The sequence below is a fragment of the Panicum virgatum genome, chromosome 8K (assembly GCF_016808335.1).
Source record: "Panicum virgatum strain AP13 chromosome 8K, P.virgatum_v5, whole genome shotgun sequence".
NCBI classification, from domain to species: domain Eukaryota; kingdom Viridiplantae; phylum Streptophyta; class Magnoliopsida; order Poales; family Poaceae; genus Panicum; species Panicum virgatum.
The window spans coordinates 33,479,157-33,504,520 of NC_053143.1; the positions used below are offsets into that span (position 1 = coordinate 33,479,157).

Consider the following 25,364-nt stretch of genomic DNA (forward strand, 5'->3'; position numbering starts at 1 on the left):
TTTGTGTTTTTCCTACTGTTCCTGAGGTCAAATGAAAAACTTTTAAATACCAACTTTGTTCAGTTTTTCGAGATCTACAACTTTTGTTTTACGAACTTTTTCATTTGAGCAATGATTTGAAAATTATTTAATTATTTCAAAAACTACCAATTAAAAGTCTTTCATTTCATGTGACAACTTCCATTTTCTCTCTTAGGCCTCAACTGGACTTTTATTATTCTTGTTATTGTGGATATGCCTATAAATTATTACAACATAATACATCCAAAGTATATTAGAATTATTACAATCCAAAGATACAACAGAGGCAAAGGCATAGTCCATACTAAGTCCATATAGCATATTCTCTGCATTTAAATACAACAGAGTACACCAATTGTTATATATATTCATCATCTGACAAGGAAGCTTAATTTGTGTAACAATGTTAGAAATTATTCTGTTGACTGCGCATACATTGTAAAATAAGAAAACGAATCTAATCTGTTTCGGTAGTTTACCATCCTTGATAGGACAAAGATACTTTATTCATGCGTACAAGGCAAGCAACCTATATAGCACAAGCCTAGCAGTCAAATCTCCAGACAAATTTTTATTTTAAAGTGTGAGTTCGGTCATGAAAAACATATTAATAGCTGGTTAAAATTTTCAAGTTCTCAAATACTCCAATCTGTTTTACTCCTACTACTTGCCATCCTAAAATAATTACGGTCTCTCACAAATTTTGTCGCTAACTTTAAGGAAAAGCATGCATATAGATATTATTACAGGAAAAAAACAATTCACATGCATGATACGTACGGATTCATCGTCAGAGTTAATTCTACATTACTACAACTTCTCATGGTTTCTGCGTATAGCTAGCAGAAGCGACATAATTAAAGAGTAAACGTGCGTGTGTATTGCACACTTGCCCATGTCATGTCCAAACCACAAGAAAATTCCTGACAAATAAAGAAGAAGCGTTTATGTGCGTATGAAATTGAATAGGTACCTCACCAACATCATGATAAACTAAAGTCTAGTTGAAGTCGAGGGGAGAAAACAAATTTTTGCACATGAAATGACGAGTCATTCAAATTACGGTTTCAAATGTTAATTTTAGCCTAGCAAATGATCTTAGATTTGAGTGTGTTCTAGTCCTATTTGCTCAGAAGAACACCTAGTTTTTTATCATATTTTTTCGAATTTTTTATAAATATTTTTGAATTTTTAAATTTGAAAACGAAAAATACCGAAAAATACCGAAATTTCTCTTCCCGGTAACTAGCGAAAACGAAAAAAACACCGAAATTTCGGCGAAATTCGACCAAAAAGTTGAACCCTGGGAGGGGTGGGTGCGTGGGTGCTGGGTGGAGCCGTGGAGGCCTCGAGGCTGGAGGGTGATGCGACACGGGGCGCGCACCGCGAGAGCACGGTCGCGGCGCGTGGAAACGCGCGGGGAACGGAAAAGGCCCGATGCTGTTTTTCGGTCGACCGCGCGGAGCGGTCGACGCGCGGGCCGCGCACGTGGGGGGCTAGTGGGCCACCCTCTTCACATATACCCTGCTTTTCCTAGTTTCAATTTTCACATTCTCTTTTCTAACTTTTATGTTTATAATTTTAATCTTCAACTTTTTTTTCTTTTGAATTTTTTTTATCTTGAAATTTTGTGTCAGAATATTTATCTCCAATTTCTCTATCACAGAAGCTTTTTGCTTCGACTTTTTTGGTGCCTAAATTTTTTCTTGTACAAAAATTTTGCACCACGACTTTTCTTTTCAAAATTTATGGATCTCAAAATATTCTAGTCCAAACTTTAATGTATTCTAAATTCTGTCTTCAAATTTTTTGTTTCTTTAATTTTTTTTATCTTGAAATTTTTTGTGAAAACATTTATCTCCAATTTCTCTATCTCAGAATCTTTTGCTTGGATTTTTTTGGCTCCCAATTTTTTTCTTGTACAAAAATTTTGCACCACGACTTTTCTCTCCAAAATTTGTCGATCTCAAAATATTCTTGCCCAAACTTTTACAGAAGCTTTCCGTTTAGAGTTTTTTTTCTTTCGAATCTATTTCTCAAAGCTTTGTTCAGAATTGTTTGTATAAATTTGGTTAACTTTTTTATTTGTATAAATCATTTGTGCTTGAATCATGTGTGCTGGGATATATCGACCGTACGGACCCGAACTTCCGGGCGATCGCAAATTAGCGGCCCCCGGAAAAGGGGAGGTGAGCTCTGGGCGCGGAGGAGCGCACTGCGCACGCGGACCGGGGGCGCGGCTCTACTAGTGAAGGCGTGTCCGTCCGAGGCGGGGGCAACCGCGGGCCGCGGCGACGAGAGTTCCGCAGGCCACAGCCCGAGCATAAATAAATTCGAAGGCATAAAGGAGGATTTGCTTGGCGCACCCAGGGGCACACACCACTCTGGGCTTGCCAATCGAAATTAAAGGGGTAAAATTAATTGTTTAAATTTATCTCATGTTAGTATGAAGTATCATACCTGCATAAGGATAAATTTGATCCTAAAACGAAAGTTGAGGGACTATATTGATCTATCTGAAATTGAGGTTCGAACTTGAGGATAAGCTGGCAAGCACAGGTTTCTAAACATGAGTTAGATATAGGTTGTGTGATTTGAACAACCAAGTAACGGATACAAGACATAGGCTGAGTTTGCCTAGCCTCGCCTACCTTTTTCTTTTTTTTAGGCGAGCGAGTTAGAGAAGAGGCTCCTTTTCTTTTGCCAAAGCAAAGACTCGCCTTTCTTCTTTTCTGACGGGATATGAAGACGGAAGCATGATGACTGAGATGAATAGCCCATCCTTTAGTGAGCTACTGAAAGAGGTGTTGTTAGCCAACACGAGTCATCAGTATGCAGAGGTATCATAAGTAAATGGATTCCGGTTATTCAATTCTTTGATAACCAAGGCCATTCTCTTATAATAATGTTGTGGGACCAATATGCCTATTTTGCCTTTTTGTTTCGACGAACGCATACAAGTCTTTCCATAGGTCCTTGTCATTAGGATTGTCATACCATTATTGTCAAAGAAAATGTCAAAACATTTATTTTGCTTTGCGTGCAAGCACCCCCCGGAATTCTTGATAACATGGCCACTAATTTGTTGAAATGGAGCCGCATTTTCTTTCCATGTACTTACGCTCAGATTCAGAATGCCTTGGCTCAGCATAAGCTGAATACTTGTACAAATGTACAATTCAACCTGATCTTATCTGAAAACCGATATAGTCTGGCTACAAACAATCGCCTAACTTGGTAGAGTTCTCCAAGTGTACCCTATTTCTCTTCCACATCTTTATTTTTTTGGAAAAAGTCAAAAAAATACTCTCCACTAGTTCCCCATCCTAATTCCCTATCTTCTAACAATTAGCAAATCGGGTTCCCTTGTACATAAAAATAGGCACGCTTGCGTCGCTCCCCATCGCCCCTCCCTCGCGACTTTTTTTTTTCTGGCGCTTTCTTCTTCCCCGCGCCATCTTTCTTTTCGCGCCATGGATCCAATCTATTCTTTTGGTTTTTCCCACGTTTAGTTTCTGTAGCCGCCGCCGCCGTTGGCCTACTCGCCATGGACTGCACATGCCGCCACTTCTTCCCGCACCGATTCCAGCCGCCACGGTGCGTCACCGGCACCAGTAAGAGGTAAAACGGAATCCTCTCATCGTTCTTTTTCTTTTCCCCAAATTTCAAGCCCTCTTGTGCCCTAAATCACCGGCAATCTGACATGCAAGATGCTTCTGTTTGCCAGCCATGTCCGCCAGCCATGGAGGTTTCTCGTGGAATTATCCTTGTGGGGCCACAACTTCTTATTTTTGGGAGAAAAATAAGGAACTATTGGAGATGGACTCTTTTTTGACTTCCCATACCTATTTGGGGAGTTGGAAAACATCAATTTTTGAGAAAAAAATATTAAGAACTCTTGTAGATGCTCGTAGCTTCGTAAATGGAGGAGGAACCTTTGTTGTGACCTCTACTATAGTGGAAAAAAAACTGAAAACATGGCAGGGAGCAGCCATGGACAGGACGCTCGATCCTTCAATTATTTGTACACGGCCACACGGGCATTTGGGCTGTGTTTAGATTCGTAAAATGGTGGTAAAAAAGGGTCGCATCGGATACTGTAGCACTTTTCGTTTGTTTGTGTTAATTGTTGTCCTATCATGATCTAACTAGGCTTAAAAGATTCGTCTCGTCGTGTACATCAAAACTATGTGTTGACAGCCAAATTTGGCATCTGCTGAGGCCGACCGGTCTGACCGGTCGGGTCTGTACAGTCCGAGTAGAATTAGGTTTCTTGTAAAGAGTCCTCATGTAATCCTACTCGTGAAGGGGTACGTCTTCCCCGGCCTATAAATATAAAGGCTAAGGCCGATTGAGGTTATTCCCAATCGAATCAATACAAAAATCGCATTACTTTTATCTCTCAAACCCAAACCTTTTCCACCCTAAATTGCTTTTTTTCCTTCGTCCCGGCGGCGTTTGAAGACGTTCTGAGTGGCCTGCCGACCTCAGAGCAACCCTACGATCACGAGTTCCGACGGGGTCCCTCCCGAGCTCGCTGTTCTAGGTCTTCGCGAGTTCCCTGCCTGCACCGGTCCAACGCAGAGTGGCTGCAGCAGAGGCTAGATCAATATCGGGCGCGTACGAACGATATGTGTGAAGCCATTGAAGATTCTGGTGATCTAGATAAGTTGGGCCAAGGGTTTACATTGGCCGATCCTTTAGAAAAGGTAGACATTGGTGATGGAACTATTCCTAGGCCGACCTTTGTAAACAAAAATTTATCGGCTGAATATAAAGCCGATTTGGTTGATTTATTAAAAGAATATGTTGATTGTTTTGCTTGAGAGTATCATGAAATGCCTGGTTTGAGTCGTGATCTTGTTGAGCATCGTTTACCAATTAAAGCCGGTTTTAGACCATATAAACAACCGGTTAGGCGTTTCAATCCCATTATTTATAACCGAATTAAAACTGAAATTAATCGTTTACTTGATGCTGGATTTATTCGGTCTTGTCGTTATGCTGATTGGATCTCTAATATTGTGCCTGTTGAGAAAAAGGATTCGGGGAAAATTAGAGTGTGCATTAATTTTAGAGATCTTAATAAAGCTACTCCCAAAGATGAATATCCTATGCCTATAGCCGATATGTTGATTAATGAGGCTCCCGGATATCGTGCCATTAGTTTTTTTGATGGTAACGCCGGTTACAATCAAATATTCATGGCCGAAGAAGATATATCTAAAACGGCCTTTAGATGTCCGGGATTTGTCGGCTTATTTGAGTGGGTGGTTATGACTTTTGGTTTGAAAATGCGGGTGCTACTTATCAAAGAGCTATGAATTTAATCTTTCATGATTTGATTGGTGTCATCTTGGAAGTGTACATTGATAATATTGTCATTAAATCGGCCGGTTTAGATCATCATTTAGCCGATTTGAGACTTGCTCTTGAGAGGATGCGCCGGTATGGTTTAAAGATGAATCTGCTCAAATATGCTTTTGGTGTATCGGCTGGAAAGTTTCTTGGCTTCATTATTCATGAGAAGGGAATAGAGATTGGTCCTAAGAGAGTTGAAGCCATGAAGAAGGTTGAAGCCCCTACATGCAAGAAGGATTTACAGAAGTTTTTGGGCAAGATAAATTTCTTGAGAAGATTTATATCTAACTTATCCGGGAAGATCGATGCTTTTACTCCTATTCTTCGGTTAAAAGATGAAACCGAATTTACTTGGGGGGCAAAACAGCAAGAAGCATTTGAGAAGATCAAGATTTATTTGTCTTCACCACCCGTACTCAAAGCACCTAGGAGAGGAGTACCTTTCAGACTTTATGTGGCTGCTGAAGACAAGGTTATTGGTGCTGTTTTGACTCAAGAGACCGAAGGGGAGGAATATATTATTACATATTTAAGCCGATGACTTATTGATGCGGAGACGAGGTATACATTTATTGAGAAGTTATATTTGTCTCTTTATTATGCTTGTACCAAATTGAGACATTATCTGTTATCTAGTACTTGCATAGTAGTAAGTCAAACCGATGTGATCATATGTTACAGAAACCGATTTTGAGTGGTAGAATCGGTAAGTGGGCTTATGCTTTGGTTGAGTATGATTTGGCTTGTGAACCTTTAAAATCTATGAGAGGCCAAATTGTAGCGGATTTTATTGTTGAGCATCGGATTAATGACAAGCATAATTTAGAAGTCGGTTATATTACTTGCACACCATGGAAGTTGTACTTTGATGGATCGGTTTGTGATGATGGTCAAGGGATTGATGCTGTTCTTATTTCTCCGAATGGTGCTGTTTTTGAATTTTCAAACCGATTGGAAGAAGAGTGAACAAATAACCAAGTTGAATATGAGGCTCTTCTATTTGGCTTGGAATTCATGCAATCCATGAGCGTGAAGCATGTTGAAGCCTTTGGAGATTCTCTTCTGGTGGTGCAGCAAGTATCTAAGGTATGCCAGTGTTATAATGGTTCTCTAAATGCATATCTTGATAAATGCCTCGATATTATTTTCTCTTTCGATGAATTTATTATCAAGCATATTCCGAGGGAGGAGAATGGAAAGAAAAATACTCTGGCACAACAAGCATCTGGCTATAATGTTACGAAAAAATATTTCAACATTCGCAAGCCGATGCAAACGAAAGCCGTGTGTCTGGTTCTGGACCCACCGGTCCGACCGGTCAGCGCAACCAGTCTGACCGCCCAGACCGGTCAAACCGGTCCAGAGACCGGTCTGACCGGTGATGCAGCTGTTAGTTCTGATTCGGCCAAAAAAGATGATTCAATCGTCTCGGCCGAAGCCTAGGATTGGAGGGTTTCTCTTATGTCGTATTTGAGAGATCCTGGTCGTGGCGCAGAGAGAAATATTCGGCGTTTGGCTTTCAAGTATGTTTTAATTGACGATGAACTTTATCGTCGAACTGCCGAAGATTTGCACCTCAAATGTTTAGACTCGGATCAGGCCCGGGTTGCTATGGGTGAGGTTCATGAAGGTATTTGTGGTACTCATCAATCGGCTCCTAAGATGAAGTGGTTACTTATAAGAGCTGGTTTTTATTGGCCCACCATGCTATTCGATTGTTTCAAGTATTATAAAGGATGTGAAGAATGTCAGCGGTTTGGTGATTTGCAATTGGTGCCTGCTGCGTTGATGCATCCTATTATTAAACCATGGCCGTTCCGAGGTTGGGGGTTGGATTTCATTGGACAAATTAATCCTCCATCTTCAAAGGAGCATCGCTTCGTGTTGGTTGCTACGGATTATTTCACTAAATGGACCGAAGCGGTTCCTTTGAAAAATATGACGCATAAAGAGGTAATTGAGTTTATTACTGATCATATTATTCATAGATTCGGCATTCCATAAACTTTAACAACAGATCAAAGTACTTCATTTATATCAAAAGAGGTGCGTGACTTTGCCGAATCTTACAAGATTAAATTGCTCAATTCATCTCCATACTATGCTCAGGCCAATGGGCAGGCCGAGTCTAGTAATAAGATTTTGATCAAATTTGTCAAGAAGAAGATAGAAGAAAATCATAGGAGGTGGCATGAAGTGTTATCCGAAGCATTATGGGCTCATCGTATATCTAGACATGGTGCTACTAAGGGTACTCCTTTTGAGCTTGTGTATGGTCAAGAGGCCGTTTTACCCGTTGAGGTGAATCTGGACGCATATAGATTAGCAAAACAAAATGACATCTCCGCTGTTGATTATCATGATATGATGATGGATAATATTGATGAGGTGACCGACAAGCGTTTGAAGGCTTTGAAGGAAATTGAGAAGGACAAGCTTCGGGTGGCTAGAGCCTACAACAAGAAGGTAAAACTTAAGTCTTTTCAGGTTGGAGATCTAGTTTGGAAGACAATTTTGCCTCTTGGGATGAAAAGCAACAAGTTTGGCAAATGGTCGCCAAGTTGGAAGGGTCCATACAAGATCATCAAGGTTATCTCCGGTAATTCATATATGATGGAGACGATGCAAGGTGAGCGTCAACCTAGATCTATCAACGGGAGATACTTGAAGAAATTTTATCCTAGCATATGGCAAAGTGCATGAAGACAAAGACGGCCGGTATTATATATCACCCTTAGTTTTGTTTTTAAACTTGTATGCTCTGTGTAAAATATGTACATCAGGATAGTTCTTGTTTTTTGGCTTGTGAAACTCACCAAAAAGCAGGGGGGGCATATGTTGACAGCCAAATTTGGCATCTGCTGAGGCCGGCCGGTCGGGTCTGTACAGTCCGAGTAGAATTAGGTTTCTTGTAAAGAGTCCTCATGTAATCCTGCTCGTAAAGGGGTACGTCTTCCCCGGCCTATAAATATAAAGACTAAGGCCGATTGAGGTTATTCCCAATCGAATCAATACAAAAATCGCATTACTTTTATCTCTCAAACCCAAACCTTTTCGAACCGTAAATTGCTTTCTTCCTTCGTCCCGGCGGCGTTTGAAGACGTTCTGAGTGGCCTGCCGACCTCAGAGCAACCCTACGATCACGAGTTCCGACGGGTCCCTCCCGAGCTCGCTGTTCTAGGTCTTCGTGAGTTCCCTGCCTGCACCGATCAGACCGGTCGGTGAAACCGGTCAGACCGGTCCGCCCAGGGTTTTCGCTGTGTTGATCGTTTCGACGATCGTCGCGCGTTCTAGCGCATTCGAGTGCGTTGGCGCAATTCTGTGTCAACACTATGCAATTAGTTTTTTTATTTATCTACATGTAATGCTCCATGCATGAGGCAAAAGATTTAATATGACAAGTGAATAGTAAAATTTGGAGAGAGAAATTTTGAAACTAAACACATGCTTGGTCGGTGTCGCCCAGCAGGACGCATCGATTTCCAATGGACGGATGATATTTTTGCATACAAGCCTTGCCATAGGTCCTTGTCGTGGCATCTCGAGCATCGGGTAGATTATGATATTTTTGCTGCCGCACCAAGCAGCAGCAGCATTCGTCGTCACGCTTCCGTTGACGCAGGAAAGCTAGGCCGCCGCCCAAACGGCCGCCGAGGAGAATCGGAGCTGGATGGTGGGCAGAGGTGCGTGCACAGACGCAGTCGCGGGTGATCGTGGACGAAAAGAACCAGGTGCCTTGACTTTACCCGAAATGGATCCGGCACATAGGCTTAGCCGTTCGTGCAGGTGGCTGGCCAGGTGTGCGTTCCGCCATGCTTTTCTCTGCCGAGCTTTTCGGCTATATTCGGTTCCATCCGGGCGGAAAAGCAGATGAAGCCGACCTCGGAACTGAAAAATATATACACCACGTACTATAAATTACGAATCTAATTTCTACAATGTGCCTAGGACCGGAACCGCGACTAGAGGAGTGTAGACAGGAGCAAAACCTATGTTCCAAAATCAATCCGACACACCTGTGTTCTAACGGTAAAGGTGACACAAGCCAACTCGTGAGGAGCTTATCATAGGAACCGTTAGAAAAGTTCGACACAAAGTAGAAGCAAAAGAAAAACAATCTACTCAAGTGAGGCACAACACAAAAGCGGAAGCAATGATTTACCACCGAAAAAACTTTTTCAAAATTTTTTGCAAAAGAGTTTACTTCGGTAAGCAAGGATTAAAACCTCTTTACTGAGCAAGCGGAAGCAAGTCCTAAATAACTGGTCTAAACAGCAGCTTTTGATTGATCTAATCACGTTACTCACGAGGCCAACAAATCATGCAAGCAACCATTAAACAAAGGAATCAATAGTTGTCCACTTTAGCATGATAGTGACACTTTTTTTTATAAGAATGATAGTGACACTTAGCTTTCTGTTGCCACCACTGGCGCCGGCCTGCTAGTGTTCTCTGCTGCGCCGGCCCGGCCTGCTGCTCCTCGGTGGGTGAGGGCCTGGCAGATGGTCGGCACGGCAAAATATCGCGCGTATGAAGCCGCATCAGCAGCCAATTCGGCCTTTTGCGGCCCAACTTCAGCCCATGAAGTTTTCTTCCACCTCCGTCCATCTCGTAGCTGCAGCTTCTCCATGGCTCCGCGCTATCGCCGCTGTTTCTTCCACCATCCATCTCATCGCTTGAGCTTCTTCTCCATGGCTCCGCTCTGCCACCACCGCTTCTCCTTGCGTTGCCGCTGCACTAGGATTAGGATAGGGGTTCCGTGGTTCGGGCTGCCGGGGGTCTGATTTCTTAGATTGGGAAGGTCTTGGGCGGCGGCGGCGGGTTGTGGGCGGGTCAGCGAGACGGTGGGATCCCACGGACGGTGGAGGACATCCGGTGGGAAGTGGAGGCGGTGAGGGCATCACGGTGAGTGGCCCGACGAAGCCAGCGGTGGCGGGCAGCGACGGGTTAGGGCGATGGCAAGCGGTGGACACAAATTAATATGGCGGGAGGAGCCACTGGAATGAAACGGGAGGGCGGTGCGGGGCGAACGGCGGCTCGATTTGATAAATTTTGCGAGGAAGAAGATGATGCCTTTGTGGGCTGGTTTTTTAGGTGAGCTGCTTCTTGGGTGTGATAGATAACCTCCCCTGACAGAAACTTGCTTCTTGGGCGAACGGCGGCTCGATTTGAGAAACTTGCTCGAGCTGGGGCTAATGGCGCTCGTGCCCTGAGCGGCTAGTGCCGCACCCCACGTGCCAACTTCGCGCGGGGCTATTATAGAGGAGCGCCCCCGCCTGCTCGGACTCCGATGTCGCCTCCACCGTTCCCTTCCATCGCCGCCGTCCCTAACCAATCTGGTCGCCACGCCGCTCAACCACCACTGCGCCTTCTCCTCGCCCCCGTTGCCAGCAGCCACCGCTAATCAGATGTCCGGCTTGCGGAATATTTGTCTAAATTAGACTGGATTAAGTGCACTAACAGTCATCTTAATAGTTAATCAAGTTAATAACACTTAAAACGGTGTAATCTGACAGTCTCTTAGGTAAATCGCGATAAACTGTGGTGATCATGGATTGAAACATACACTAGAGGTCTCACACGAAGTCGAACACAGCTGATACAAGCATGCACATATTTTCAAAATTTATTTACAACATAGAGTTTTACAAATCAAATTTGAAAAATTTAACAGAGTTGCATCCCCCGCGCCATCTCCTTAGCACCGAGCTGCCTCAAGGCCTCAAAGTTGAGGTGCCCAACACCACCCGTCATCGTCGTGTCGAGCTTCAAGGCAAAGGGGCTGCACCACCTTGGCATGGAGAACGTAGAGGCGGTTGCTCCCCCTGCTCACATATGCGAGAAGTCGGTGATGAGTGTCCAAGATGCGAAGCAGTCCATGCTCGATCTCCACACATGACCTGTTCTCACCCAGTTGTGCCAAGTTGATGATCTAGTTTCGCAGTGCTTGGATGTAATAGACTCCGGTGAGCAGGTGATGCTCACCGGCCTTTGCGATGAAGATGACAGATCTGGCACCCTCGATCTCCACAGCAGTGGCATCCCCAAACTTGATGGAGCCTCTCACGGTTGAGGCTAGGTCAGAGAAGTAATCGCGCTGCCCGGTCATATGGTGGGTGGTGCTAGTGTTGAGGTACCATCTGTCGATCTTTCCATTGCCCGCGCCTTCCTGAGGAAGGGGTGAGCTCGCGGTTCGTCAAAGTGGGCGACTCCCATGACAGGAGAGGAGCGTAGCTTGACACTCCCATGCATCAAGTACAAGGCCGACTCATCATCGACATGAGCCTCAGTGACGTGGGCTTGACCGCCATGCTTCGGCTGCGTGCTGTCCTTGGCCCAATGACCAACCCAGCCACAGTTGCAATAGGTGTCGTCCGTGTTCGCCTTGCGCTCCTGATGGCGCCATTGCGGTCGCCCCCACGCGGACATGGAGCCTTGCCCTTGTCCTTCCTGTGTGGTCGACGTGCGTGGCTGCTCGACGAGCCTGAAGCCACTCCTTCTTCCGCTCATCCCGTGGCTGCTCGACGAGCCTGAAGCCACCCATTCTTCCGCTCATCCTGACAAGCACGCCATGGATCCTCAGTGAGAAGAAGCTTGCCACCTGCGGTGGTCGGCTCGACGGGAGATAGCTTGCATTCGTCGATGGCCTTGAGATGCCCCGTCACCTCCTCGATCATGAGCACGGAGAGGTCCAGCATCGTCTCCACCTCCAAAGCATCCTGAGTGTACTTGTTGGGGATGATGTAGAGAAGCTTCTCATCCGCCCGCTCCTCATTGATGGCATCGTCGCTGAACGTCTCCATCTTCTGCATCACGCCAACGAGGCGAAATGAGAAGTCATTGATGTCCTTGCCCAGCTGGAAGATCAAGCGATCCCACTCCTGCCAAAGCTTCTGAAGAGTGGACCGCCACGCACGTTCGCTACCAACGCGCATCTGGTGATGGCATCCCAAGTTAGCTTGGCGGTGGGCTTCTTTGCAAGGACGGATGCCATCTCCAATGGACGGCCGAAAGAAGCGCCTCGAGGGCACACCCACATCTGCCATGCCTGAAGCTTGACCTTCATGACCGAGCTCCAGTTGGCGTAGGACGTTTTTGTGACGACCGGCCACGACGTGCCACTACCGGAGTCTTTGAAGACCGTCTGGACGACGGGGGATCTGCCCCGCCGCCCGGTGGGACGCCGATGCCGCTCCGGGAAGGTAGAGGCTCAACGATGCTGCTCCGAAGGTGAATAGTTATGTTGATGCCTCTCCATCTACCAATCACCGTTGTCATCACTGGCGGCGGCCTGTGCCGCGCGCAATGGGATCATGGCCTCATCCAAGACCCATTGGGCTTCTGCGACACGGGCCGCGCGCGCCTCTGCTTCGTGCGGACTAGTCGCCGCCGAACTGCTGCAGCCTCCACAGCCGCTCGCTGGGCCTCCTCCTCGTCCTCGAGAGCCTCACTCCGCCTGCGCCATACACCGCAGCCACTCCACCCGTGCGCATGCTGCTCGGCCTCAAGCACCGCAGCATCGCCTTCGAGTCGACGGCTCGTGCTCGATGAGACAGAGCCGTGGTTCAAGCCGCGGATAGAGGTAGAGGATGAAGCCATGGTCAGAGAAGAGTCCCCGCGGCCTGCTGCGCTGCGTCGCCCGCCTACGCCCCTGCTCCTCATGCGCACCTCGCGCTGCATCGCTCTGCTCCGCTCCCTCGCACGCGCCGCCTGGGGAGAGAGAGGATGGAGGGGAGATGGGGCCGCCAAGGGGGAAGCGCCTGCGCTGTCGAGAATCGGGGACAGAGGTGGCGGCGGGTGAGGGAGAGGGGGAGGAGCATGGGAGAGAGGGGAGGAAAGAAACCCTAGGCACTTGATATTAATTGTTGGCCCAAATGGATCTGATTTCACTTATAACAAGGCCCAATAGGTAGTCTCGATACATGTATAGACTCCAAGATGGCATATTCTAAAGAATATGCTACTAGACTTTGTAGACACCTTAATAGACTCTTAACACCTTAGGACACCGATACAAGCATATTCTGGTGAGTATGCTATAACATGATAAAAAGACTTAAAAAGAAAAATGGTGCTTTAACATAGGCACCAACCTTCTTTTATTAGCAGCCAGGTAGGGAAGAGGAGAAGAGAGACTGGGGCTAGCATTTTTCTTGTCTAGTTGTACAGTTTCTGCAGCATAGCTGAAACAGACTCGGGTTCCCGAGAGGAGAACCCGACTCTCTGTATCATCGTGATAGTCTCGGGATCAGTAGCTATCACATACAGAACTCATTTCAATCGAATATCATAGACATATCTCACGTTTACAACATCACATGGGTTTATTTATTACATAATCCAAAGGATTGTAATACGAATCTCAGAGTACAAGCCCCTTGGGCTAAAGGAAAATAAACAGAAAGCGGAAACGATATCTAGTCTTCTGGGCAGACTTCATCTTCACGAATCCTCACCACAGGCAGCTCGGAGTGTAGCTCGGGCCATCCTTCACATCATCTTTCTTTGTCATCCCGTCGACTCCTTTACTCGGATCCTGCATCTATCAGGCTATCCCCCAAGGACAGGATAGATTCACGTCACCATCCGTATGCAAGTTTTATGTGGATGCAAACGGTATAAGATAATGCCAATGATAGGCTATGTTTTCCTATGCAAGTAATATATATATATATATATATATAATATATATATATATATATATATATATATATATATATATATATATATATATATATATATATATATATATAAGTCTTCCAAAACACCATTCAACACGGGCAGCTCCGGCATCCCGGACTCCCGGTCTCCTATCTTCCACTACAACTGTCTTAACCCTATTTCAGTGCGGGAACTCCCTCTCCCCGCACCTCAGCTGCTATCTGAGCAGGAAAAGTGGACTAGGGGGAGGTAGAAAAGTATATGTGGATCTAACTACAGTGTGGTACCAAATCCAGAGTTGTACATGACCGAGTATGCGGCTATACGTATAGTTTTCACCCTGCAGGGGTTGTACACCTGTACCCACTCGCGCCGAATCCAGCCGGGGATCAGCCGACTTTCTTCGAGGCACCAGTCAACGAAACTAACGGCTACGGCACCATCCTGCTTCCGGTTTGGGGCGCGTCCTCCCACAGAAGGTCGCCCGGGGTTGTGAAGCAATCTAGAATGGAATCCTCATGGATCCTGCGATCGGGGGCTCAGGGTCTCGCATATTCCCCCTAACACGGAAACTCTATCCTCCTACAGGTATGATGCCGCGCATAGCTAGCTCGGGCTGGGTCCCCCCTCATAAAGGATAAGTGGTGTGCACGTTTGACATAGTTTCGTCACAAGGGCCACAAAGTCAAGTCCTTCATCCGGCCGAGGCGAGCGTCTTCATCCAAGTTAGCATTCCGTCAACACGGTCTGCAATCGATACCCATCACAGGCATCGCCTCCATTACTACACATCTACTATGTTCCCACGGGAACGGCCTAGCACCCGCCACAAGTGCCCTTCACCCAATTATAGGTGCTGCTCAGGATCATGCCCAACGCACAATCCCCGGCTCCCGATCCGAAGATCAGGGAAAGAGTCCGCTCGCCCCCGCTGTAACCTAATCACCAACTCCCATATATGTGGAGGCAACTTCCAGCAAGCAAGGACTATCACCTCATATATTCCCATACCCCAAATCTCACACATAGTAGCCATAGCATCTAACAAATCAAAGATAAGTATGGGAAACAAGGAATACTAAATGGCCATGCAGGCTTATCTCATCATACTCAATTTGGGAGCGTAGCGTATCTAGCAAGCAATGCCTAATAGGTATTCAATCGCGGACAGGCGTGAACCTGATAGGTCTTCGTGGCCTTCCTTGGTCTCTGACGTCTTCTGGTCGTCCGGTACGTCCTTCTAGGTCCTCCGGGTGTCGGGGTAGTCCTTCTGGATCCGCTGGTTTCTCGAAACATCGATCAACTCCTTCTCATCAGGACCTAGTCGTAATTACGCATAAATATAGAGGCCAAAGTGCAAGAATGCACAAATCTCCTCAAATAAGATTCAACTCACAACAAAACCTATTCTATCAGGTAGATCATGATTTTAGAAGAATTATGAAACTGGTTCATAATTTTCAGAGATCCGGTTAATTTATTAAGAATTTTCTAAGACTAAAGCATTTTTTGGAATTACTAAATAATTATCCGAAAAAGGAAAACACACAGTTAGCCACGTGGCAGCCTCTGGGCGTGTCACGTGTTATGCTTACATCAGCATGGAGGTCAGCCACATACTGACATCATCATGGTTGTTGATGACGTCAGCATTGACCTGGTCAACATTGACCAGGTCAATGGGTCAACTAGGGCCACGGCCAGGGGTCAGTTGGACCCACATGTCAGCCACGCTGCGTCAGTGACTAGTAGGGCCCACACGTCAGGTTGGGTTTAAAGAAAAAGGAAAAAGGCTACAAAGGTTAACAGACTCAAAGGTGGATCTGGTCGGTTCTCTCGGCCCAACTTGGCTTGGCGGCTCGGCTCGATGAACTGGGCCGCAGAACGGGTTTCGGCCCATCTTTCCTTCTTCTCTTCTTCCTTCCTTCCTTCCTTTTCTTCTCTGGCCGACGACTTGGGCCCACGTGGCAATGTCTTCCTCGTACTGACAAGTCGGGTCCGCTTATCGACGACTGCTAGATCTGCTGTAGTTCCACCCAGATCCGATGTGGTCACTAAGGCATGTGTGCGTGCATGCATCTGGAGGAGTGTGTGTGTGCGCGCGTCACTAGGGTGCCTGACGGAACAAGGCGGCAGCAGCGCAAGGGCGTGTTCAAGGTGACAAGGCAAGGATGGAGTAATGGCCAGGCAAGGCACGATAGCTTGGAACAGAGGTTCATCGGCGAGCTCGGTCGGGCACGGCCAGGGCCAAGGCGAAGCCTTTGGCCGGCGGTGGAACGCGACGGCAGCGCGGTGGACAAGGTCAAGGCAAACTTGGCTCCGAACCAAGGCGCGACAGTTTCATATGCGTGTAGCGAAGGCTGCGACGCTCGAAGGCTGAGCAGCGGCGAGGTTGAAGGCGGGGTCGTGAGCATGGCCGAAGGGCATAGCTCGACGGCCGCGAGGCAGAGCAAGGTTGGGCTCAGGAACGCACACGCACGACAAAGGCCTGTGTGATTCCAGTGTGTGCGTGCCCGCGGACACCTGGGAAACAAGGGCTGCAGTTTGGTGGTCGGCAAGCTTGTCGTGGCGAGGAAAGGATCGGAACGGATCAAGGACATCAAGGTCGAGGCAGAACACAACGGCGAGGTGGGTGCGCATTCGCGGGCAGAACGCAGACGTTCTCAATCCACAGACGCGACAAAGGCAGGACAAGGCGAGGGCAACGACGAGGGTGATAATGAGGTCACGACTTGGTCCAAGCACGGGAACGCGTCGACGAAGCGACGGCTCCGTGGGCGGCGAAGGAACACGACGAGCAAGGAAAAAAGGCACGGGTAGGTGACCGGCTTGGACGTGCGGTGGTGAACCGAGTTCGTGCACACGTTGATACTCGGGGAGCCGAGACATGGCGCAGCGAGACAAGGACCAAGCGGGGTCAACAGGCTTGGTGTCGCGGTGAGGGCTAGACAGGGCAGTGGTGACAAGGCGAGGGTGGAAAGCGACGGCGACGCAGCGAACAAGTCAGAGGCGTCATGTCGGGTGCACGAGAGTGTAGGCTAGCAGCAGCCCACAAGGTGTTCGGTCGCGTCGGGGGTGGCGTGTGCGCGTGCATCAGCACCAAGGCGGCGCTCTAGGCTACGACGAGACGAAACGTGTGCGGAGCGAAGGCCAGGCCACGCGTTCTCGTGTAGAACGCAGGCGTCTAGATCCACGGCGTCGCGACGGGTCAACGGCGATGCGGCAAGCAAGGGTCAAGACGTGGTCAGGGCAAGAGGGCCTAGGGAACACGTGTGCACGTGTTGTGCTCAGCCAAGGGCCGCAAGAACATGGGTGTGATGCGAACGCGACGTTGTGTTCGCGTCGGGCGGCGTTCGCGCACAGCGAAGCCATGACGCGACGGTCTGGCTTGGTTAGGATTGCACAAGGGTCCAAGGCGAAGCCTTTGGTCGTGGAACGGCGTGCACTCGCTCGAAACGTGACGTTCGGGCCAAGGTGTGAATGCAAACGTGTGGAAAGGGTTGCCCCCAAGGTGTTCGACATAATGCCCCAGAGGGCCAACCATGTCGCGGACGTGATTGTGCGGCGACATTTATGTCCCAAACAGCGTGGCATGGCTAGGCTCATATACAGCTAGGCGTGTGTGTGCCAGGTGTCCAAAGGTGCGACCTTTCGGTCGGGACGTCCCTCGTGTGTGTGCTCGCGGCCACCTGGCGTTCCAGGACAACGGCACGATGCCGGCGGGGCAAGGTATGGCGACGGTGTGGCTGCGGGTTTGGAACGCGGCGCGTCAGGCTCATGCACAAACATGGGACTGGAAGTCCTATGGCTCGACTACAGTGGGTTCATCGACGATGTTTGCGCTCGTCGGCAGCACACGGGATCGGCGAGGGGCTGAGTAGGCGGAGCTCACCGTTCGGGCTCGAAGAGGGCAAGGTCGGGGCCATGGCGAGGCGAGGCCGGAGGGTTGAGGCCGTGCCGAGCCGAGCCACTGCGTCGACGTCGGCGTACGGGTGCGGGCGCGGTGTCGAGGTACGGTGGCAACGTCTCCTCGGCCTGGCATTCTCTCCCTCCTCGTCGGGCTCCGGGCGCCGCGGCGGCGCCGGTCCTCCTCCTCCCTCCTCGGCTTGGCGACGTCCAGGCGGCGGCGGCACTCCTCTTCTCCTCTTTTCTTCCCTAGGCTCTTTCCTCTTCTCTTGGGCGCTGCACAGGTGTTGAGGGCGGTCGCCGGCGCGCAGGGACGCGCGGGGGCGCGGCCTGCTCCTCTTCTTCCCTTCCTTCCTTCCTCCCTCCCTTCTTCTTCTTCTCTGTTCCTCTGCGCAGGGCGACGACAGCCTCGACAGGAGGGGCACGGCGGCCAGAGGGCGGCGGTGAGGGGAACGCAGAGCGGCGGCGACGAGGGGGCGACGGCGTGGCTTGGGTCAAGGCCCAGCGGCGCGGAGGCCAAGGCCCGGCGGCCATGGCGCGACGGCCACCGGTGCGGGCCCGCACTGGACAGGAGGTGTGGCCACCGGTGGCGCTCGGCCCTGGCGGCGCGGGGAGCTCCGCCCCGAGCCCAGGGGCGGTGGCTGACGGCGAGGCTTGGCGGCAGCGCGAGCAGGGAGAGCAGGGAGGCGGTGTGCAGGGGGAAGAAAGGTGGCGGCGGCGTGCACCGGGAAGGAGCTGGGACGGCGCCCGGGCGGTGGCGACTGCACAGGGGCGCGTGCGGGTGCGGCTGCACGCACGTGCGAGCAGCAGGGCGGGCAGCGTTGCAGGGGAGGTGAGAGAGAGAGGTGGCGGCGGCTGTAGGGAGAGGGTGAGAGGGATTAGGATAGGGTTAGGGTTAGGCTTTATAGGCATCGGGTTGGGCTTTTTGTGCCGGATTGGGCCGGATCAGGCCGCATAGGCTTGTCATGGTGCTGGGTCGGCGCATGGTGGGTGCGCGGGACCAGGCCAAAAGGCTTGCTGGGTTGGGTCGCATCGGGGGTCTGGTTTTTGGATTTAATTTGAGCGGCTCAGCTCAGATTAAATCTGACTCGACGAAGTTAGCGTCTGAATTCAAATTTGATTGGCACAAATCAAATTTGAATTCCACACAATCTCAATCAAGAAATTAAATCCAAATCGAATTCGAGTAAACAAGGTAGATGCAAATAAAATCCAAGTAACACCAAATATTCTTACACTAACAATACATTATCCTTAATTTATAACAAAATTATAATTTACTAGGAATTTAGGGAGATAGAATTCCTACTTAATGAATTATTTTCAACACTAACACAATTTTTTTTGAAATTCACATTTTTTGACTTATTAAAGCCGTCAATATTGTACTTTGTGAAGAATGATGTCCCAACCCTGACGTTCAGCTCTGGCGAAGTGCAGCTGCTGCAGCAGTTGCAAACTGAGTAATGCCTCGCCGAATTCCGCTGTCCGAAAGATACTGGTGGTTTAGTGAACTGAACAATCTGTCATGCTTTTGTTGACCCAGAACATTCATTCCTCCTGATCGATGTTGTTAAGCTTTTGGCTTGTACTCTGCCGGGCACAGAATACAGGCCAACGCGATCCGTTATACTGGATTGAGTCGTGGTAGTCAATGCTCATGCTTAGGAAAATAAGAAGGTGAGGTTTGGATCACACGCAATAATTTTCTGATGTGCAAAAGTCAAGAAAAAGAAAAGTTTTTCCACGGAAGCTTCCAACCACACGTGCGTGCGTCATCATTGAGTCAAAATGTTTTGAACACGGGAGCAATTATTTGTTTGCTTTTTCTTATTTTAATATGCACTGGTTACTGGTTAATGGAACTTCTCTAGCTATTCATGACTTGTAAGGAAGTAAAAGTTTGTCTATAAGGATCGAGCTGATTAGTGCTTGGCTCAATTCCATTGAACATTTCGTTTAGAAGAGCTTTGGTGGGTGACAATATGGTATTGTGGGTTCAGCTAGTTTCATTAGTAATGAACACCAAACTAACAGAGAATAATGATGCTTTTGAGTTGGGCCTGACCAAGAATTCTAATTTTACTGTCAAATCCTTGTACTCGGATTTTATGCAAGCTGATAGGATACCTGTCAACTGCATTGTGTGGAAGCTGAGGGTACCTTTGAAGATAAAGATTTTATTTTGCTATTTAAAAAAGGGGTGTTTTTAACAAAAGATAATTTGATTAAGAGAAATTGGAAAGTGGGAAGCAAATGTTGTTTTTGTGACAAAGATGAAACTATTCAGCACCTTTTTTCGATTTTCATGTGGCCAGATTGTCATGCTGTCTTATTTTCTTTTGGCATTCAACCACCCGCTAGTGTTTCACATTTGTTTGGATCTTGGCTGAGGGATTTTTCTCTGAAGCTTAGAAAGCAATTATTGGTAGGAGCAGCGGCAATATGCGTGGCTGTGTGGTTGAGTCGAAATGAGGCAGTAGTATTTAGTCGAAAGATTTTTAACTCCTTTTTGCAGGTTATATTCAGAGGGACCTACTGGATCAAGTTCTGGTCGCAGTTCTCTAAAGTGGAAGAGAGTTTTTTTTTGAAGAACAATTGTCTACTGATAGAAGGAAGGGTGTTGGAGTTGTTTGCTAGAAGGGGATGGAATTTCATGAATCACCTATCTTCTTAGGCTAGTCCCAATGGGTAGTTTCATTTTGTTGTTTCCAAGAGTGCCACATCACCAAAACACAAATGAAACCACGGATGAAACTCAATCGGTCACTGCACAATGTATTGTTTCATGTTTGTTATTTTATAGGCTCTTATCACATTTAATTCTAAGACTCATCAAGAGTTGGTAACTGTGCATACATGGTTTCATCTAGATGAATTCATCTCTCTCATTAATCTAGTGTCACATCATCTAAAATAGTGACATGACACTCAATTTAATGTGCATGAAACTCTTATGAAACCTCCACTAGGAGTGGCCTTAGGTGGTGCAATCAGGTTTGGTTAGAAATAAAGCTTGGCCTTGGTTATGGTGTTTCAGTGCTCGTGAAAACAAAATGAAGGACGAGAGAATAATAAATTTTCACACAAGGGAACACATGCAAACATTTACGAGAACACATATTTCATTAATTTTGGTCTTCTACAAAATTCATGAATACATAACTCGCGACAGCTCGTCTTCTTCTGTTTTTGCGTCGATGCTTGAGGAGAGGTCTAACTATTGATAGAAATTTAGGCAATTTCAGTTGCAACTTAATCCAAAAAAATATAAACAATAGGTTTATGATGTCAGATATGTGCATGTGTGATCTAAACATGATTAACATATAGATGATACTGGTTGTCATAAGAAAATTATATCCATCGGCAGAGCCGGATGCACTAGTCGACATAGTGCCGGTTGATGTAGTCGTCCCGCTTCATGCAGTGTAGAAAGGAAGCAATGCCGATCACTAGAGACACCAAAGCGAGTAGTCGTGCCGCTTGCGGACACTCCCCAAAAATGTGATCGCCAGCCTTCACCCGAGCAGGCTAACTCATGGATAGCAACGTTTTGGAGCCCTACTCTTCCAGCGCTCATGTGCGCAAGAACAGGAACGGGGACAACTTTGGAAGGAGCAGAAGTATGGAAGCCAGTGCGTGTTCAAAAATCACAAAACTACGAGTAAGTCATGCTATTTATTTACAACTCAGCAAACTGAATGGGTGCAGAGACCAGCAGCAAGGCCGGCCTAGTGTGGAGTAAAAAGCTCAGCAAACTGAAATGGTGTTATTTTGCTTGAGCTGTTGCTTGAATTTCTTCTTGTGAGAATTTTGAGGACCTTTCTGTACCACATGAGCACTAGAATTTGCGTCCACAACTTTCTTGCCACGGACATCTTTAGCTCTTGCCTTCTCTTCAACATTCAAAGAGCCAATGAGATCGGCAATGCCAAACTCCTATCTCTTATGTTTTAGAGAAGTAGCAAAATCAGTCCAAGTTGGTGACAGCTTGGCAATGATGCAGCCCGCCACAAACTTTTCTGGCAACACACAACCAAAATTCTCAAGTTCTTTCACCCGTACTTGTATATTATGAGCTTGTTCTACTACAGAATGGTACTCAACCATTCTGTAGTCATAAAACTGCTCCATGACGTACAACTCATTACCGGCGTCAGAAGCTCCAATTTGGCCTCTAGTGCATCCCAAATTTCTTTACCAGTGGACAACATCACGTATGTATCCACTGTGAGTCTTCTAGCACGCTGATCATTGCCCCCTTGAACGTAGTATCCACATCTATGAATGGCTTCTCATCCTCAGTAGTATGTGGTCCAAGCTGTCTAGGTTCGACAAAGAAATAGCAGTGCATAGCAGTCAACCATAGAACACACCTCTGATGCAACCTCTTGTAATGAGCACCCTCAAAAACATTTGGTTTCAACATTTGTGCAAAGCCGGTAACCGAAAAATGCCTATCACATTTTTGGATTGTTAGAAATTTAGGCAATTTCAGTAGTAACTTAATCCAGGAAAATATAATCAACACATTTGTGACATCAGATATGTGCATGTGTGATCTAAACGTGATTAACATAAAGATGATAATGGTTGTCATAAGAAAAATATATCTAGCGGAGAGCCGGATGCACTAGTCGATATAGTGCTTGTTGATGTAGTCGTCTCGCTTGATGCAGTGCAGAAAGGAAGCAGTGTCGATCACTAGAGACGCCGGGAAGAAGACGACCACCGCATCACCAGGAAGGAGAGGACGAAGTGAGTAGTCGTGCCGCTTCCGGACACTCCCCAAAAACGTGATTGCCGGCCTTCACCCGAACAGGCGAACTCACAGACAACAGCATTTCGGAGCCCTACTCTTCTAGTGCTCGTGCGCGCAAGAACTGGAACGACCAGAACGGGGACAACTTTGGAAGCAGCAGAATTATGGAAGCTAGTGCACATTCGAAAATCACAAAACTATGAGTAAGTTTTGCTATTTATTTACAGCTCAGGAAACTAAACGGGTGCGGACACCAGTAGCAAGGCCAGTCCAGCGTGGAGGAGTAAAAAGCTCCCCAAAAAACCCAACTCTGCCTTACATAAAGTTGCCAGTGTGGAGTAAAAGGTCCAGGGTGGAAAGAATCACCTATTCAGATGACTTATGAAAGAAGTGCTATGGAAGCTTGCCTTTTAGAACTTGAGAGGCATGGTTATGCGATTCCAAACTTGTCATGGTTCAAAATCAGAGCACGTCAACAGAATCAACATGATATTGTTAGTCATTGTGAGAGCCTTACACAAGATAATCTATATGACATGGATGTGAGTTCTTGTTAATTTAAAGATATTACGGTACTTTCTTTGATTGTGCAAAGCAGTTCATAATATTTGTCTTCCATCTCCATTACAGGATATCATTGAAATAAGTTTAGAAAACATTTCATGTTAAGTCTTGGAGAACTTGGGTTATCATTGGTACGAGGGGGTACACCGCTTGCCAGGGACGGCCTTTACCAGACTTGTATTCAAGTTTGATCTACCCCATCTCCTCCCGCGGAACCAATGTTCACCATCTATGGCAAAGCACTTCCTCGTAGAGTTTAAGCAAAGGATAGTGCACTTATCTGTGCTTTGATTTTTATTGACCAAACCCCGAGGTACAAGATTGGTGATGTTAACTATGTTTAATACCTCTTGCTCACGAATAATATTCGTTAAATAATGTAATGTATGCATGCAATTCGACATTTGCACCTTGGATGAACAATCACAATGTAATATGTATCAACTTTATCAAATATTTTAATCTCATGTACTTATTCAAGTTTTTGAGGCTATGTAGTGTGATGTGCTTGTATATGTAAATCAATTTGTGTATATATATGTAGATTGGAAAATTTGTTTCCTAGGACGGGTCACCCCCTCACCCCGCTCCAGGAAATGCATTTTTAGGGGCGGGCCAAACCGCCCCTGGAAATCTATTTGCAAGGGCGGTTGGGGGGCTGGCCCGCCCCTAAAAATTCATTTCCAAGGTCAGGTGGGAGGGCGGGTTGACCCTGCCCTGGAAATGTATTTTTAGGGGCGGATAATACACCCGCCCCTGCAAATAGCTATGTTTAGCTAAGGAAAGCAGGGGCGGATGCGGCATCCACTCCTAAAAATGTTGTTTTACTCGCCCCTACAAATGGTTTATGCAGTAGTGATCTTTATTAATTCAAGATTAATTAGTTCAAATCTTGGTGCTCCCTCAGGAAAGCTATACAAGAGCAGAGCCAAAATCTTCTAAAATCATGGGAGATGGGGCCCACATGTCATATGCTCGACCATGCTAAAATGTATGCTTTCAAAATAACTCATCAAATAGATGTTGCGTATATATATACTTTGCCACATCTCGTTATTATTTTTTTAGCATAAATAACCATCAAACATTTAGCTTGGGTCTGTGGCTAAGACCGTCCACAGCGGCCAGAGCAAATGAAGGAGCAAATGCACTGTTTGGCACTGTAGATACACTGTTTGGCACTGCAGACAGTGGAGGCACGGGGAACGAGAAGGGGAAGGAGCATTTTGCTCCACCGGATGCTCCGGCCGCTGTGGACGGTCTAAGCGTCAGCGTTGTTGGTGCGGCCAGCGTGCTGATCTCTTTAGCTTTCTGTTGAACTTAGTTGTTTGTGGGTTGGCGTATGCCTGGACAGCCTATGTGCACAGTTAGGATTGAGCTGATTGGAATTCTTTCCGGCTTTCCTCAACAAGATGCACAGTTAGGAAATACCTTGCCAAATGTTTCTCTCATAAACCATTCTATTTCTAGCATAATAGAAAAGAAGTGCGGTTCTCTTATAATTTTGACTTATATAGTTTTCAGAAATTTGTTTGCTTATTTTCATTGTGACCAGTTATATCTGTTCTCTCTAAACAAGGCATTGCACATACATATCTCTTAATGTTGGACGATGTCTGATGTTTACCTGGCCCAGCCGAATTCTTGGCTACGAGCCTACGACAAAATGTCCCTCCCATATAGCAAGGTAAAGTATCCTTTTATCTTGCATTAGGACAAAAGTTGTCTCTTTTCTTTTTCCAGAAAGATCACTTTCGTTTAGAAAACTAGAGATTTCCCATCTCATCTCATTTTTTTAGAACACGCAGAAGATCTGCGTATCTTAATCCCAAATCCCACCTTGGACCTGAATGGGATTGGTAAATAACAGTTAAAAAAGAGAGCTATTAAAAGCTACATTAGTTTCAGGACCTGACCACTGAAGCACAAAGGGATGAAATCCCTGACAAGTACAGCAGAAGAATCCTACTACAAGATATTTTGAATCGTACTACAAGATATCTTGATCAATCCAAGTAACTGGATTTATTTGTTTATTTCCAATGTATGCATGATGAAAAACAATGTCATGATCCATGGACACTCA

At 46.8% G+C, this 25,364-nt stretch overlaps 1 protein-coding gene across 1 annotated transcript; it reads right to left on the minus strand.

Moving 5' to 3' along the window:
- Window positions 1-14,505: 14,505 nt before the first annotated feature.
- LOC120645644 lies at window positions 14,506-20,092 on the minus strand. The gene is made up of 3 exons (XM_039922414.1): window positions 20,080-20,092; window positions 17,936-18,804; window positions 14,506-15,363 (listed from the first exon to the last, which is right to left on the minus strand). The coding sequence occupies exons 1-3, from the start codon at window positions 20,090-20,092 to the stop codon at window positions 15,343-15,345; spliced, it is 903 nt and encodes a 300-aa protein (XP_039778348.1). The 3' UTR covers window positions 14,506-15,342.
- Between the last annotated feature and the right edge of the window lie 5,272 nt (window positions 20,093-25,364).

Excerpts from the sequence above, each read along its gene's own strand:
- LOC120645644 (XM_039922414.1), bottom strand. Across the intron at positions 15,364-17,935 it reads GCCCTCTTCGAGCCCGAACG|GTCCTGATGAGAAGGAGTTG; the intron begins GTGAGCTCCGCC and ends AATTACGACTAG.